This window comes from Alligator sinensis, unplaced genomic scaffold (assembly GCF_000455745.1).
Source record: "Alligator sinensis unplaced genomic scaffold, ASM45574v1 scaffold970_1, whole genome shotgun sequence".
NCBI lineage: Eukaryota > Metazoa > Chordata > Crocodylia > Alligatoridae > Alligator > Alligator sinensis.
Window position 1 is genome coordinate 1,704,977 of NW_005842094.1, and position 16,261 is coordinate 1,721,237.

The window sequence follows — 16,261 nt, forward strand, 5'->3', positions numbered from 1 at the left end:
TCCGGCTCCGGGCTGAGTCAGGGGCGGGGCGGGGCGGGGCGTGGGGTGGCATAGCGAGGCGCCGGGGGCGGGCAGAGCCCGGGCCCGGCCCCTCCAGCGGGTCCCGGCCCCTCGGGGCTGCTCGGAGCCCTGTAAAAATACCCTCATCCCACCTGGATATTTGGTGCTTTGTGAACACACAACGCAATGCCGGGAACGAAGCGTTTCACCAAAGAAACTGTTCCGCCGGGCCCATTTTACAGATGGGAAAACTGAGTTTTGAGGGGGGTGTTTTGTTCCGCATCGCTGCAGTCGGGGGACTGACTACAGGGTGCTGTCCAGCCATCCTAACTCGTTGGTATCCCGAAGGGAATGACGGGTGCCTGACAAAGGCCTTTTTAATCATTGCAAGCCAGCCTGGGTGACGAATCCGCTAATCGGCCAGAAGAGAGGAAACTTTGCAGAAGCAGGATAAGGGTTTCACAACGCAAAGGGCCGTTCTGTTAGACGCAAGGTTTTTTGGTGATCTCTTTTATTGGACCAGCTGTATAGTTGGGAAGGACGTTAGACAAGCTTTCCGGTACTAAGTGCCCTTCCTTGGCCCACATCTAAAGGATGCTTTGGGTGCATCTACACATCACCTTATGGCAACGTAGTGACGTGCTTTATCCCCACACAGCACACTGCAGCAATCCCGCGGGTCTACACACGATTGCTTGCTACGTCGGTGTAGCAGCGCACTCCTGTTTCTAGCGCACCACAATGGCAGTGGAAGGGGAAATCGAAGTATGCGCCACCCGTATGGCGCAGTACCCACCCATACTGCGCTGTGCTTTAGTACTTCCGGAAGTACACTGAGCTGGTGCATGGGGAGCACTTCCAAAAGGAAGTACTAAAGCATGGTGATGTTCAGACATGCCCTTTGTGCCCGAAAGCGGGTCTAATGTTTCAACTATACAGTTAGTCACCAAAAAGAAAACCTTGTTTCTTGCATATTTCCTCGATCATCACAGCGACGGTAGCAGGCCGCCCCTGCTACACTTTTCTGCTCTAGGCTGTCTTGAGAGCAATTAGCTTAAAAAGCAAACATTGCTGTGTTGACAGGGCCCTTTTTTCTGTTTGGAAGCATGACTTGCGTAGTTTGTTTGTACGCTTATTGGATGGTGGACTGGCTACGTTTTGTCAAATAACTTGAACCTTAAGCATTATTTATTTGAGTCCTGAATCATTGTCTTTGGGATGTTTCCAGGCATGGCTCGACTGGGTTTTGAGGAGAATTAGTTACCATCTGGTGGCCATTTAGTGGCCTGTATGTGACATGATGTGATAGCTTTAGCATACAATGAGATTTCTTGTTGGCAGTCTCAGCAAACAGACTGAGGATTGAAGGAGACTTTGTGAGTGAAGGACACATTTGTCCCTCCGGGTGATCCATTCACATTAAGATGGGAGCAGTAGGATAGGTAGGACTAGTGCTGATAGTGCTGCCCTGCTTTGGGGTGGAGAACAGTGGAGCATCCCAGGCTGAGAAGGTAGTTCCTCCAACACAACAAGCCAGCTTTTAAAAACACAGGCCAACACTGGCCACACACAGAGTGCACTAACTTCTGATAATTACAAAGCTATGGCGAAAAAAAATTACTTTTTCCAAGTTTGGCGGCTATTCCCTCAGTCCTGGCATATCTATAGCTGTCACAGGAGACAGTGGAAGCATTATGTGAACTGATATTATACAGGCAAGTGAAATTATAATATTAAGACGAGGTCTGACGGTCACAAACACAATCTTGCTGGGATAATTTGACCCCAGCTGACTTCCTCCCCTTGGGGCAGGGGGCTGGACCTGATGATCTTGCGAGGTCCCTTCCAGTCCTAATGTCTGTGAAATCTATGAAAACGTGCAACAGGGCACTCCCTCTAGACTGTTTGCCATAGTCACTTGAAATAAGTGCGCATGTGTATTTATGGCAAAGCCAGCATTCAGCATGTCCTTCCACTCTGCAGCTGGTGATCATTTGAGCAGTCACATTGCTTATCACCATCAACACATGTACAATGTCTGTAGATAGGAAGTTCATTAGTGTTATTGGACTGGCTTGAAGTTTCGAAACAGCTGAAGAATGACGGGAAAAAACAGAGTGGTTTGCTTGAAAAGGCTCAGAGAGATGTACATGTTTTTTAAAAATCCACATCAGAAGATACTAAGAATTACTTTGCATCCTGTTACACAATTTTCAAGGCTATATGGTTAAAAATAGGCATGTATGTGCAGGTGATTATTTTTTAAGAAAACTATATTAGGTGAATAATTCATCATGAATTATTTGTTTGATGGGACTGGCTTTCTTCTTTCTCTTCATTTATGAATTGTTCACAAAAAGATTGAATTTCTCAAATTAATTTATTATTCAGGCTCACTTGGATAATTTTGTCAACAGATGCCATTTGCTAATTGTAGATATTTGCAATGCAAACTGTGTAGGTAAATTGCAAGTGTGCTATTGTTTCTTTACTCTGTGATTTAATTCAACATCACAGCACCAAACAGGAATGTAATAACCAAGTGTGCAATTTGAATTTGCAAATATTCTTACCAGCACTGCATGTTTGTGGAAAAGAGCTTAAGTACACAACGTATATGGCCAAATTAAATTTTGCTCTTTAATTCAAAGGAACATTCACAAATCAGTTTTCTTTCACTCTTGTTTTTACAAACTATCCATAATATATCAGGTTAATGTTCTTGTGTATGTAATAACTTAATTGCCAGTTAAAACAAAATGGTTGGAACATTTTCTGCTCCTAAAAGACGATGAAGTTATCCCATTCTGAAATAATAAAAGAAGGATCTAATTTTTAAAATTTTTCTTCTATCATCTCTAATTAGTATGTGAATTTTAATCTTCCTCCATGTGAAGAATTAATAGGTTTAGCCTAGACGCTACAGGTACTCTGGGGACATGCTTGCAATGAGTCCTATTCACATCAGCTCTTTCATTTACAGCTGGAGAGAATGTAAGTAGTTACCTTTGCAGTGGGGAAGTCTAGACTAAGCTGATTTTCCTTTTGGACTTGTTTTGTTTTATTTCCAGCTCCCCATTATTTGATAAATAAACCATTTCAATAAGCCATTTGCATCTACTGTGCTGGTTTTATGTATTTATTCAAAATAAGCTTTTTTTTTTAAACTGTCTCCTACATTTTCCTTCAGTTTCTCCTCCTAGCCTAGTTGGAGACTAAAAAAGGGCATGAAGCTGAACTATACCAATGTACCCAATGGATGCTATCTCAGACCCCGAGAAGGAGTGCTGACTTGGGGGCATCTGGTACGCAGAGATACAGGCCTGTGTCTATCTGCAGGAAACATGCCTGTGTCACAGCTTGCTTAGCATTATGTCACTTCTTTGGATGCACAGCCATGGCAGGGGTTCTTTGAGAATACTATGCACTGGGTTGCAATGGGAGCAGGAGGTTGGTTTCCTCTGTATTGTTGTGGCAGATTCCACTGAGCCTCTTTTTAGCCACGTTCATCTTGGGAAGCAGTGATGTACCTGCATTGTAAGTGGGATACGGTAACTAACTTGTACAAACATTCAGCTAGGTAGGATTTCAGAAGTTCCTGAGCAGGTTAGGAGCTGCTGCAGTCTCATTAACTCCCATTCTTAGGGGCCTAGATCCACAGAATTTTGCAAAGCTAGGCTTTGCATCACTAACTCCCAGACTCCCTGCCACCCAGCGGGATTCAGGGACCTGACATAGGGCCCCAGGCTTCCCAATTCATGGGGAGAGTCAGGTACATAGGAATGGGGTTCCACAAAAATCAGCACTGCTCAGAGTGGGTCTGCCTAAGCCAGTCAGTGGGAAAAACCATCAGGAGAGCCTGATCAGGGCACTGAGGGAATTTAGGCAACAGCTGATGTTGTGTGTATTGTTGCTGTGCTGGCTGTGGATATCGACTTAACATAAGATTTCTTTACCTTCTGGAGTGTAAATTGTAACATACATGGGCAACCTTAGCTTTAAGTTACCAACTTTCAGAACATTTTAATGGAGAATATGCAGGATGTCTGGAGAAAGAGGTTGCTTGTCCCATTCAGAACATCAGACAGTTGTCCTTTGGGAACGCAAATTGTACTGGTGTTTCCAGACAGTTGCATTTCAGACCCATTTTTGCCCAGGATATGGAACTTTGTATTGATGCATAGGGGGCCAGGGAGCAACCTACTATCAGTCAATCTGTGGAGTCCCCATTGAAGTCACTGGAAATTTTGCTTCTGACCCAAGGTGAGATGGGAGACTTTGCAACCAGCCTAGAGCTGATCAGACATTTTTCAACATAACAAAGTTGCATTGACAAATGGTGGGTCACTGAACCAAAAGATTTTGCTTGAAACAACTCAGATCTGGTGAACCGTAGCTGAATTTAAAGCAGAGTCCCAAGCAAATCTTTAGTTTCTTGGCATGTCTGTCCCAAGATCAGGGACTTTGGAAGCATTGCATCCCTGGGCACAGGATGGATGTGCCTGAAATCTAGACAGGGTTTGCTTGGAACCCAACACTGGTGGTAGCTAAAGTTAATCAAATCCAAGAGGTTTAGGAGTACTTCAGGTCCAGTTGCGCTGGAAGGGGCACTGGGAGATTAAACCTATATTGGTTTCAAGGTCTAGACCACAATTAAGTGACACCCTCCCTCCACAGCCCTTGAAATTTTCCATGAGCTGGGAACTCCGGATTTTGGACTGCTCTAAAAGAGACCCCTGTTCACAAACAGCTAATGATTTGTCCTGAATTGTGTTGCATCTCTAACTAGAGCAGTCTTAACAGAATAGAGCAGCATACCTTTGCTATTCACATCTGAAGCCTTATTGTTTCTGAATGGACAGAGCATTATTCCACAAAGAGTTGCATCATTCATTCACAAATAAGTAAACTTTTCTTCCTCGCCTGCTTGCTGCCATGTATGTCTGACCTTACATCACATACGAAGTGCTTGGGACGTATTACATGTTCATGCAGACACGCTGATGAGGGGATGAGCAAAATGTAAATGTTGGATACTCCCTTTGCAGTTTGAGTGACAGCATCACCAGTATAAAAAGGAAATTACTCTAGTGGGTATAGCTGATACTGCAGTCAAGAGAGGTCTTGTTCCAGTGACTGAGCGTGGAGGAACTGGAATAGGCTCTTGCTCCTGAACTTTCTAGTCTGCACAATGCGTGAAATTGTGCATCTTCAGATTGGCCAATGTGGAAACCAAATTGGATCTAAGGTGAGGCTTGTTTCCACGTAACTGTCATTAGTGGCAACTGCTGCCAATACAGGCAGCACTATAGTGATTATATACGGACTGAAGGAAGGGAAGGAAGAGCATGACATTATTCCTAAGAAGTGTACAGCATGGGAAGTGACAGTGTGTGTAAAGGATATTACTACTTTGCAAAATTAGGCAAACCTGTGCAGGAATTACTATATGCTAGTACTGCAAAGTTATGAAAATGTTCCAGTCTAGATTCACCCATAGAACCTTGTCTTCCAGTCTAGGTGTAATTTATTACCCTGGTCTACACTCAATATAATACATAATCATGGAAGATAATGATGTTTTACTTGTCATCAAAAGAATAACTTAGCCTGGAAAAATGAGAGAGTGGTATTTCCTCCAACTGGCACAAAATGTAGTGGGAATTTAAATTTTAGAATTCCCCTGATAAGTGGCAATTAAATATATTTTTTATATGTTTTATATTTACATAACTTAGAAACAACTGCACAGAGTTATTACCAAATAATTCAGTTAAGGTCAGCGCTGGAAACACTGTATTTGTAAATTTAAAATTAAGTCATGTGCTAAGGGAAGGAGACCTTTAAAATTAAAATAGCTTGCTCATTACAGTGGGAGGGCGTGACTGCAGTAATACTTCTGCAATGAACTGCCTAGATAAGAAATTGTAGGGCTGGATGTAAAAATGGGAGTCTAGATAAGCATTTTGTTTTTCTGTATGTTCCTGCTGTATAAATAATGCATCTGAGTATGTTGCCTTTTGCATCACTCTCACAAGGAAAGTCACAATCCAAAAGCAAAACTTTGGGTCCAAGCACTCTCAAATGTTTGGAGTTTTACTACTAGTGCTTTACTGCTAACCATTGAGTATGATGCAGTAAGAGCAACTAAGCAGAGAAGAATGAAAGTGCAATTTTGACATCTTGATTGCTTCTTCTGTCCGCATACAGAGACTTCAGGATTTCTGTGCTAGGTGTTCATTAGACCAGCCCTGATTTTCAGAAAAGCCTAAACCACACATGGTTACCTTGTGTGTGTGTGTGTGTGTGTGTGTGTGTGTGTGTATGTGTGTGTAAACGCAGCAACTGCACCTTTACATATCTAACTGGTCATGCTTCAGTGGTGCTGAGCGATGCTTTTTATTAGGTATAGAAGGCAATCTCCACAGGTAGCCCTGTCTGAGTCTGAATTGCCTCTTCAAAGACCCGCTAGTGCAGGCCAATCTCAAAAAACGATGGTGTGGTCCAAAATTTATAATGGATGAATTGGGTCCTTTGCTGTTTTACTGGTAGCAGGTGATAATTTAAACAAATGGTCTTTTTAACTTTTTGTGTGGTGAGTGTTGTTTTTGTTTTTCCCCAGGTTGCAGTGTTTAAATGTGGAAATGAAAAAGGATTTAGGATCATAGGAAAGTAGGTCATCCAGTCCAGGCATCCCCTTCCTCTACCCTCTCCCCACCCCTTCCTCAAGGCTGGATCATCCCTGACTAAACCAACTTAGCCAAGGGTCAGTCTAAACTACTCTTGCAAACTTCCATAGATGGCAACTCCACAACTTTTCTAGGTCGCCTGTGTCAATGCTTGGCCACCTCTTTCATAGTCAGAAAGTTCCTCCAAATCTCCAACCTAAATTTCCCCCTGCTAAAACTTGAGGCCATTTATTCTAGCCCTGTTCCCTACGGCCACAGAGAAAACCCCATTTCCATTTTGTCTGTAATCACCCTTCAGGTATTTGAAGACTGTTTTCAAATCCTACTTCAGTCTTCTCTTCTCCGGACTAAATAACCCTAGTTCTTTTAGTCTTTCCCCGTAAGTCTTGCCTCTCAGGCACTAATCATTTTTGTTGCTCTGAACTGGACTCTTTTCAACCTGTCAACATCCTCCTTGAAGTGTAGGGTGCCAAATTGAATATAATCCTCCAGGTGAGGCCTCACCAGTGCTGACTAGATTAGAAGAATCACTTCCCTTGATTTGCAGGTGAGGCTCCTACTGATACAAACCAGTATACTGTTTGCCTTTTTTGCAATAAGAGCACTCTGTTGGTTCATGTTCAGTTTATGGTCTGCTATAACCCTCTGGTCTGTCTCTGCAGTTCTGCAGCCAAGCTAGTCATTCTCCAGTCTGATTTGCACATACACTTATTCCATCCTAAGTTCAAGACTCTGCACTTGTTCTTTTTGAAACTCGTATGGTCGACTGCGGACCATTTCTCCAGTTTATCCAAGTAATTTTGGTCAGTTATTGATTTTGAGAAAGGTAATACAGATATGATGATAAGTGTATCGTTGTTCTCTCTTTCAGTTCTGGGAAGTGATAAGTGATGAACATGGAATTGATACCTCTGGAAACTACCATGGTGATTCTTCAATGCAGCTGGAAAGAATTAATGTGTACTTCAATGAAGCTGTTTGTAAGTGCTCAGCATCTTCATTGGAGTTAGGAAGGGTTGGGTGACAACTGATTATTAAGTAAATACTGAATGGTTAAAGAAAAGGGCAGGCAGGAGGATTTTCAAAAGTAGCAAAGCACTTAGCTACATTGACTTTGAATGACAACTGCACTGCTTTATTGCACTGGTGATTTTGCAAATACTGCCCTGTACCTTTGCTCTTCCCCTTATTGTGCAAATCTGTTCTTACAAGTAAAATGTCCCACTGACATATGTCTGTTTTCTGAGTGCAAACTCTCCAGGTGTGAGCACAATGAAGGTTCCCTGAGGATTTTTTGGTTTGTTCTGATGTCTTGTTAATCTTCTGTAATGATTCAAGCGAATTTAAATTTTAGTAGCATGGATTACATTTAGATCCATTTTATTTTTGTTTCACCCTTTTTCTATAACACACTGAATTACATTCTTGGGCTGAATGGGGCAGCTGATATAAAAGGAGCAGGATTTTGCTAGACTGCTTGCTAGCTTACGCTCGCATATTTTCCTTTGTTGTAGCCCATAGGTATGTGCCCCGTTCTGTCTTGGTGGACCTGGAACCTGGAACTATGGATAGCGTACGGTCTAGCAGAATAGGCCCTCTCTTTCGACCTGACAATTTTATTCACGGTATGTACTGTGTGCTGTTAATAAAAATATAGAAGTAAATATGAAGTGGCGGGGACACTGCTAAACCCAGATTAGGTTCCCTAAGATCTTAATTTTTGTTTGTAAAGCATCCTTAAATAAATCAAAAACTAGTAGTTCTTCATCCAGCATTCCACATGGGTGTTGAGGGGAACAGATTACAATACTTAAAGGCCTTGTCTATGATTTTAATAGTATCTCAAATTGTTAAAACAGAAATATTTTTTAATTCTGATTTTATCTTTTATTTAAGTCCTTTTTATTTAAATTAATTAAAATGAATAATCACTTTTGCTTATACTCAGTTTAACTTCAGCTAACGTAATGCTGCAATGTTCTGACTGCAAAATGTCTTTGGGAATGTTAAAATACAAAAAAAAAATTGGTATTTAAATAAAAATGTTTCATTAAACTGTTTCCACTGTCTTATCAGATTTTAAAAAATCTGATTTATACAAACTAGACTTTAGTTATCTTCAAGTGTGAGTATCTCTTTATTTTCCTATCCAATAAACCCATCTTATTTTCTGGAACTTCCAAAATCCAGGCAGAATTGTTTTTAACATCAGGAAGCCACACTATGTTTCAGTCAGCAGTAAAAAATTAAAATCACAATGACCATGAAAAGTTAGAGAGAAAACTTCTGGGTTTTTTTTACAGTTGATTTCAAACACTAATCTGATTTAGTGATACGAGATAGTGACTTTGAGTGTATCAGAAGAACTTCATATTAGATCATACTAATACTGAAAAATGGTAGTAATCTTGTATAATTATAGGAATTTAGCAAGCAAGTCCAGAACTATACATTAAAATTTGAAAAAAAAAATACTATTGCTTTTTTCCAAATGTGGATATTTGGATCTTTGTTCTCTTTCCATAACTGTGTTCACAAAAAAGGTGAGCACTTTCATGCCATGGGGAATTTTTGCATACATTACTTATTACTAATGGGAACAATTACACTTTTTGAGCATTTTTCCTCCATGTTTTGGGATAGTTATGAGATCCTTTCACTATCCTTTAATCATACAGTATTTTGTGTCTACATTTGATTACCATGTAGCAATATTCTTATTGTGATTTACATTTGGCATGGCAACTTTATAAATGGTTTTCTGTAATTATGCTTACAGGTAACTCAGGTGCTGGCAACAATTGGGCTAAGGGCCACTATACAGAAGGAGCTGAGCTGATTGAGAACGTGATGGATGTGGTCAGGAACGAGTGTGAGAGTTGTGATTGTCTGCAGGGGTTTCAGCTCATCCACTCACTTGGAGGAGGCACAGGATCTGGTATGGGCACACTCCTCATCAACAAAATCAAAGAAGAATACCCTGACAGGATTATGAACACCTTCAGCGTAGTGCCTTCACCCAAAGTTTCAGATACAGTTGTGGAGCCATATAATGCCATACTGTCCATCCACCAACTGATAGAGAACACAGATGAAACTTTTTGTATTGACAACGAAGCTCTGTATGACATATGCTTTAGAACCCTGAAGCTCCCCAGTCCCACTTACGGTGATCTTAACCATCTCGTTTCCCTGACCATGAGCGGCCTCACCACCTCTCTCCGTTTTCCTGGTCAGCTCAATGCAGATCTGAGGAAGCTGGCTGTAAACATGGTACCTTTCCCTCGCCTACACTTCTTTATGCCTGGCTTTGCTCCACTGACAGCCCGAGGCAGCCAACAGTACAGAACTCTTTCAGTGCCGGAGCTTACCCAACAAATGTTTGATGCACGGAACATGATGGCAGCCTGTGACCCTCGTCATGGACGATACTTGACTGTAGCATGCATCTATAGAGGACGAATGTCTACCAAAGAAGTGGATGAAGAGTTGCTGGCTATCCAGACTAAGAATAGTAGCTACTTTGTGGAATGGATTCCTAACAATGTAAAAGTGGCAGTGTGTGATGTACCTCCACGTGGCCTGAAGATGGCAGCCACCTTTATAGGCAACAACACAGCTATACAGGAACTCTTCAGGAGAGTTTCTGAACAGTTCTCAGCCATGTTCAAAAGGAAAGCATTTCTCCACTGGTATACTGGTGAAGGCATGGATGAAATGGAGTTTTCTGAAGCGGAAGGCAACACCAATGATTTAGTTTCTGAATACCAACAATACCAGGATGCCACAGCTGATGTAGAGGAATATGAAGAGATCGAAGTGAAACATGAAGAGGCAGAAGTGAAAACTAGCCGAGAACAGGAAGCAGTAATTGTAATGTCAGAAAGCTATCCAACAGCAGTCTGAATCCTGATCTTATATACAGCACCAACAATTCCTATCCATGCAGCTGAAAGAACTCTTGCAAACTTATCTATTTCTATATTAAACCGAAGTAGCATCAACAACATTGATTTTCATTTTGAAATGAGCCACTGTGTTTTAGCTTTCTAAATAATTGCTGGTACTAAAACTTTCCTGAAAAGAACCTGGAGGGCAAGTTGTAGTGTGTCAGGCTTGCTCAAAAACTTACTTGATTTAAAAGTATCATAGATTCTGAATATAACATAGTGTGTTGTGTGTATCTTTGGAGTGGCAGTGACAACTCATGGACTTGAGTGTTGCCATTATAAGCTCTAATTATTATATTGTTTATTTATTTTAAGGTAAATGTGGGCATAGGTGTTTTTTGTTCAGAAATTTGTGAACTTTTTTAAAGCAATCTTGTGGACCCACCAGCCTATGAAAGCACGTCTTTGCCATGCATACCAAGGAGCTATTTGAGTCAGTTAGCTGGCGCAGAAAGAAAGTTTACAATGCCTTTTAGGACACTTGCTTGCAAAGTGAAGGGGGAACACCTGTTTATGCCTGTGTGTGTGCGTGGGGGTGTGTGTGTACACCTTTTTTTGTATAATGGAGGAGCTTTTGGTTTCACATCCTATTCTGCATTTCAGTTTTTAATTTCAAAGTTTAGCTTGGTTTATATTAGTAGATTCGTGAGCACTATTTAGAAGTGATCTTTGGTGGGGGGTTTTCCCATATTTAAATGTATGTCACTTTTTTTTCCTCTCTGGTCCAGTGCTAGATAGCGGCATGCACCTGGTTTGAGATGTTAAGCCAATCATACAGGTCAGTAGTTTATTATATTCAGGATTAAGCTAGAAGCAACAATGCATCACCTCCAGGGGAAAAAAAACCATTGCTAGGCAACTGTGTTCTTGCTTCTATCCAACTAACACTATTATCTATTTATATTTATAATAGCTACCACTATGGTGTCTAGATATTTTCTAAACCATCCTCACATTTTTATTTAAAAAAGTGGACAGTTGTAGTCAACTGAATTCTACTAACTTGAATAGGCTTTCGTTAAAATGTTTTTTGCCTCGTCTATTAAGTGTTTTATTAAAGGAAGGGTATCTTATGAGAAATAAATGTTTAAGTTACAGACAAATCTGAGCTTATTTTATGATATACACTATTTTAAATAAAGTCAAGACAAAATTGTTGGCTTTTATTTTTCATAATTTCAAGCTATAATATTGCCACTTGCTAAGAGTTAAAATATTTTTTTCTAGCATATGACATGAATGTAAATTGTTACTATGCCTAAGGAAAGTCAAGTCAAGTCTGCCTGGAGGCCACTGCAACCATTGGGGAACCTTATATGCTGTAACAACCCTCCTAGGTTAGTTTAGTTGCTTTTCATCATTGGTGATTCTTTAGGCAGAGTGACCTGGCAGCATGCATCTCCTCTCCAGGTATGGATGGCTGTTGGCTTGCAGTGACAAGTCTTGTTTGTAGTCCTGCTGGGTGTCCACACACCCTCCTCACCCAGGCTAGCCTGGGTGGGGGTGTCAGTTTAGTCACTGACACCTGAGCCTGGAACAGGCTGTACTGGTTCACATGGTACCAGATAGAATAAGAGAGCTCTGACCTGACAGGTGTTTAAGGAAAGGCCCTTTAAATATCACATACACTGAATATTAGAACCAACTGATATAACCATACCTCTGTTTTCTTATTGATGTTGATGTACCTACTATACCTATCTAAAACCAAAGGATACACAGCTGGCCCAAAATACAGATGTAATGGATAAGAGCTACCACTATTTAGCTAAATTCAAGGCCTTTTGTAAGCACTTACATTCCAAATAATCACTAGGTTATGTATTCATTTTATATTAGACCATCAGTAGCTAAAACACAACATTAACTCTGGCAGTAGGGAACTAGAACCCAGGATTCCCCCGCCTGAGGGAGAGCCATAATCCCTGGACTACAGCATCACATTCCCTTAGGTGCATTTCCTTCTGGCCTTCTAAATCTCATATGCTTAGTTATCCAATAGGCCAGCAGATCCCGGGGGAGTTTGACAAAGTGGAGCATTTAGCTTGCTTAACACATATGAGAGGAGGACCTGGAAAGTCAAGTCCAGGTCCTTCTGTAGCAGGTTAGCTGTACATTAGATTGATGGGTTACAGTAGTTAACAAAAAGTTTTTAATGCAGTTATTCAAAACAAAGTCCAGGTTTCTCATGTAAAACAGATCACAAACAAGTAGTTGTTTGGATTTTGTTTTTTTTTTGTTTTCTTACCTTATTTATACTTTTAAAGTTTTATTTTTTTTTGTATGCAGTTTTTGTTGGTTTTTTTTCTCTGCAAGTTAATTCAATTGCAGGGGAAGACAGAACCTGCATACTTAGTTGTGGTTTGCATGCCATCCTGTTCATCATGCTCAGTGCTTTAGTCGTGGAAATAAACGTATTCTGTGACCCTATATGACTAAATATGAACAATGTGTCATAGCTCTCACGTCCTGTTACTAAATGATTAACTTTGAAGACTCCTGCAACAAAGAGATAAATAACAAGCATGAAAGCCTCAGTGACACTGAATTATTTTAAGATGCTGCTGCAGCATGAAAGCTGAATGTTCTGTTTAGCACATACAAGCCCATTGCTATTTATACTTTCCTACCACTATTTGGCACTAGGTATAATCACAATGAACTCAGAAACTCTTGAGTGCTTAGTATCTTCTTCACTTGAATAAAGCCGTCATCACATTTGCCGATCATGCTCGCCACAATCGATAGGAAAGTCACGCTCGAGTTGTGGAGATCTTTTGGTCTGTGCTAGTGCCTATCCCTCCACACCACTGTTTCTAGCACTTAATTTACGAGCACTGTAGTTGAGCCACGGAAGATGACTCTGACACTTAAACTTATGGGACATATAGTCCCTCCTGTTGTTCTGCTCATATATCAATGCCATGAACACAGTACTGAATGTTTAATTACTGCGCTATTAAGGTCACACAGGCCATGTCCACATAAATGTAGATGTTTGGTTCCCCAGGGACAACTAGCAGCAGGACACCTCATGCTGCTGCTAGCTGTCCCTGGAGAACACCAGTGCCACATGCAATATAGCACATGGCAGGTTACCCTGGGTGGGGTAAGGGAGGCTGGGTCCAGCACTGGGCTGGCCCCAGCAGCCTTACCTGGGGGTCCCTCTGGGACTGCAGCAGTGGCGATACTGCCACTTGAAGCCCAGCTGGCAGCTGGAGCATGGCTCTGGCTGGTCGTGTCCTGGTTTCGAGCTGAACAAATGCTCAGAGCAGTGGTGCTCAACTTTTCTGTGCAGTGGGCCAGATGGGCAGCATCTAGTCTCTGTATGGGCCAGAGGACTCAATCCCATGCCTGGGACAGGCCTAGTGGAGCCCCATCTGGCTGTGTGCAGTGTGGTTGGAGGCAGCTCCAGCTGTGCTGGAGAAAGGGGTTCAGTCCAGCCCTGCTGGGGTGGGGGAAGAGGAAGGGAGCATGATTTAGCCCCTCAATGGGAAGGGGCATGGCCCAGCCCCACTGAAGGGGGCATGGCCTAGCCCCAAGGGGGTGGGGGAGAAAGGGGTGTGCATTGACCCTGAACCAGCTGTGTAGGAGGGAGCATGGCCCAGCCCAGACCCGGCTGTGTTGTGGGGAGGGTAGTGGCCCAGCTTCAACCCATGGATAGCAGCTTGGGAACTTAACAGTGGGGAAGGATAGCAATATTAACTGCTCCTGCTCCCCTACCCTAAAATTTCCTGAGCCCCCTGGACCACATTTGGCTTATGTGCCAGAAGCTGGGCCTCCCTGCTCTAGAGAAAGAAGTGATGTAGCCACAGTGGTCCTGGAATCATGCATGAGGCCAAGATTTCTTAGAGCAATAACTTTTATGGGATCAACCTTATAGTTGCGGTAGCTAGACAAGCTTTCAAATGCAAGACATTTTTCTTCAAGAGACCTGAAGACCTGCTGCTTACAGTAAAAAAAAAAGAAGTCTACAAACTTAAGGAAACTGATACCTGACATTTACCTGCCAATGTCTTGCATTTGAAAACTTCTCTAACTGTAATCTCACCTATGAAGTTAGTTGGTTAAAGATATCACCCTAAGAAATCCTTGTCTCTAAAGAAAGACAGCCTATTAATACCAAACCCAGAAACACAAACTCTTATTACTAATGAACTTCCTCCCAAACCTCCTTGAACAACCCCAAAACACCACAATGTAAAAGCTACCTCACCCCAACTCAGTAAGTTAGCTTACAAAGATTGGGAAGTCAGGTTTACCAATGCCTCAGGATTGGAACTATCATGATTAGTATTCCAACCAGCAAGTCAGTGCTTCTTGCAATATTAAGAAGTTAAAAGCTTTTAGGCAGATACAGTTCAAGTTGACCATGTGCAAGTTTTGTGGCAGCACATTCCTTCCCACAGGCCAGTTATGCCCGGACTATTATATTCTGCAAAACCATAGTTGGTCTGAACACAGGACACCCTTCCACTAAGCAAATGCCCTGAGCATTAGTCAGCGGTGCCAGGGTTGTCCTTGTGCTTTCTGGCCCAGTAAGTTTGGATTCACAAAGCCTACCAGAAATTCTCCTTTCAGGAGTGGTAGGAGAAGCAAAAGCAAAAAGCTGACAAATAGACCCCCCCCCAAAGCTACCATGGGTACAGGTTTCCTTTGCTTTATGCGGGTTTGGTAAGTGCAAATTCACTTACGCGATGACCCTTTTTTATACAAAAAAATCCATTATATGCGAGGTAAATTCACCCTTATGCAATTGGTGTAGTGAAAGCCCACAGTCGGCTGCTTGGTGCGGTGCATTGTGGGAGTGATGCACACCAAAATAGTCTCCTGTGTGGATCTGCGCTCCTCGCTTTCTCTCTGCGACATGCATTTCTGTAGTTGCCATCCCCATTACGACAGTGCCCTGTGCTGCTGTTGGCAAGTACCAGAATTGCCCTGCAAGATGTAGAAGCGGGTCTGGGGAATCAGTAGTCGAGGCCTGGAAACATATCCCCGTTTGTTGCATTGTAAAAGCGGGCTCCCTCCGTGCGAGTTCGAGCTACACGCCGTTTTCCAGGAACGCACATGCCGCGCAGAGCAAGGGAAATGTGTCCAAATCTTGTTTTCTCTTTCACTTTAAAATAAAATACTTCTAGTACAGAGAAAGAAAGGGGGGAAGGGGAGAATGACCCTCAACTTTCCCCAAATAAATCGTAACGATTATATATCGACACGTCATTTTATTGGCATGATCCTTTACACGGACAGGCAGACTTCTCAGCGAGCTCGGAAAAAAAAAAAAATTACACCGCGCTCCTGCAGGTCGACGAACTCGACTCCGCGTCACGTTTTGTCCGTGCGGTTGTCACCGCAGGTCAGGTCCTATGGGAAATAATAATAATAATGCAAAGCATGCAAATAGAAGTTTCTCCCGATGCAAGGAACAGGTCGCTCGCGTTTATCAGCCGTATTTCCAAACCAAACCCGGCCTCTTCATCCCCCAAACCTCGTGCTTCTGCTGCTCGACCTTTTTTTAGCGGCAGTTGAGGGGCCTCCCTGCCCACCCCCCAAATCCCATCCCCCTCCTGCCACAGCTGCGCGCCCGCGCTCCCCCCCTCACCCGCGGCCCGCCCCCCCCCC

The 16,261-nt window shown here is 42.4% G+C and overlaps 1 protein-coding gene across 2 annotated transcripts in view; it reads left to right on the forward strand.

Annotated features, from left to right (window-relative positions):
• Positions 1-11,810, forward strand: part of TUBB1 (tubulin beta 1 class VI) — a 19,993-nt gene extending 8,183 nt beyond the window's left edge. The window contains exons 1-4 of one of the 2 annotated variants that reach the window (XM_006024086.3): positions 5,092-5,248; positions 7,561-7,669; positions 8,204-8,314; positions 9,469-11,810. In XM_006024086.3, the coding sequence (XP_006024148.1) occupies positions 5,192-5,248; positions 7,561-7,669; positions 8,204-8,314; positions 9,469-10,595 (1,404 nt within the window). In that variant the 5' untranslated portion in view covers positions 5,092-5,191 and the 3' untranslated portion in view covers positions 10,596-11,810. Of the gene's footprint in view, positions 1-5,091; positions 5,249-7,560; positions 7,670-8,203; positions 8,315-9,468 lie in introns of those variants that run through there. The other variant, XM_025204711.1, reaches the window with a different exon arrangement.
• The last annotated feature ends 4,451 nt before the right edge of the window (positions 11,811-16,261 follow it).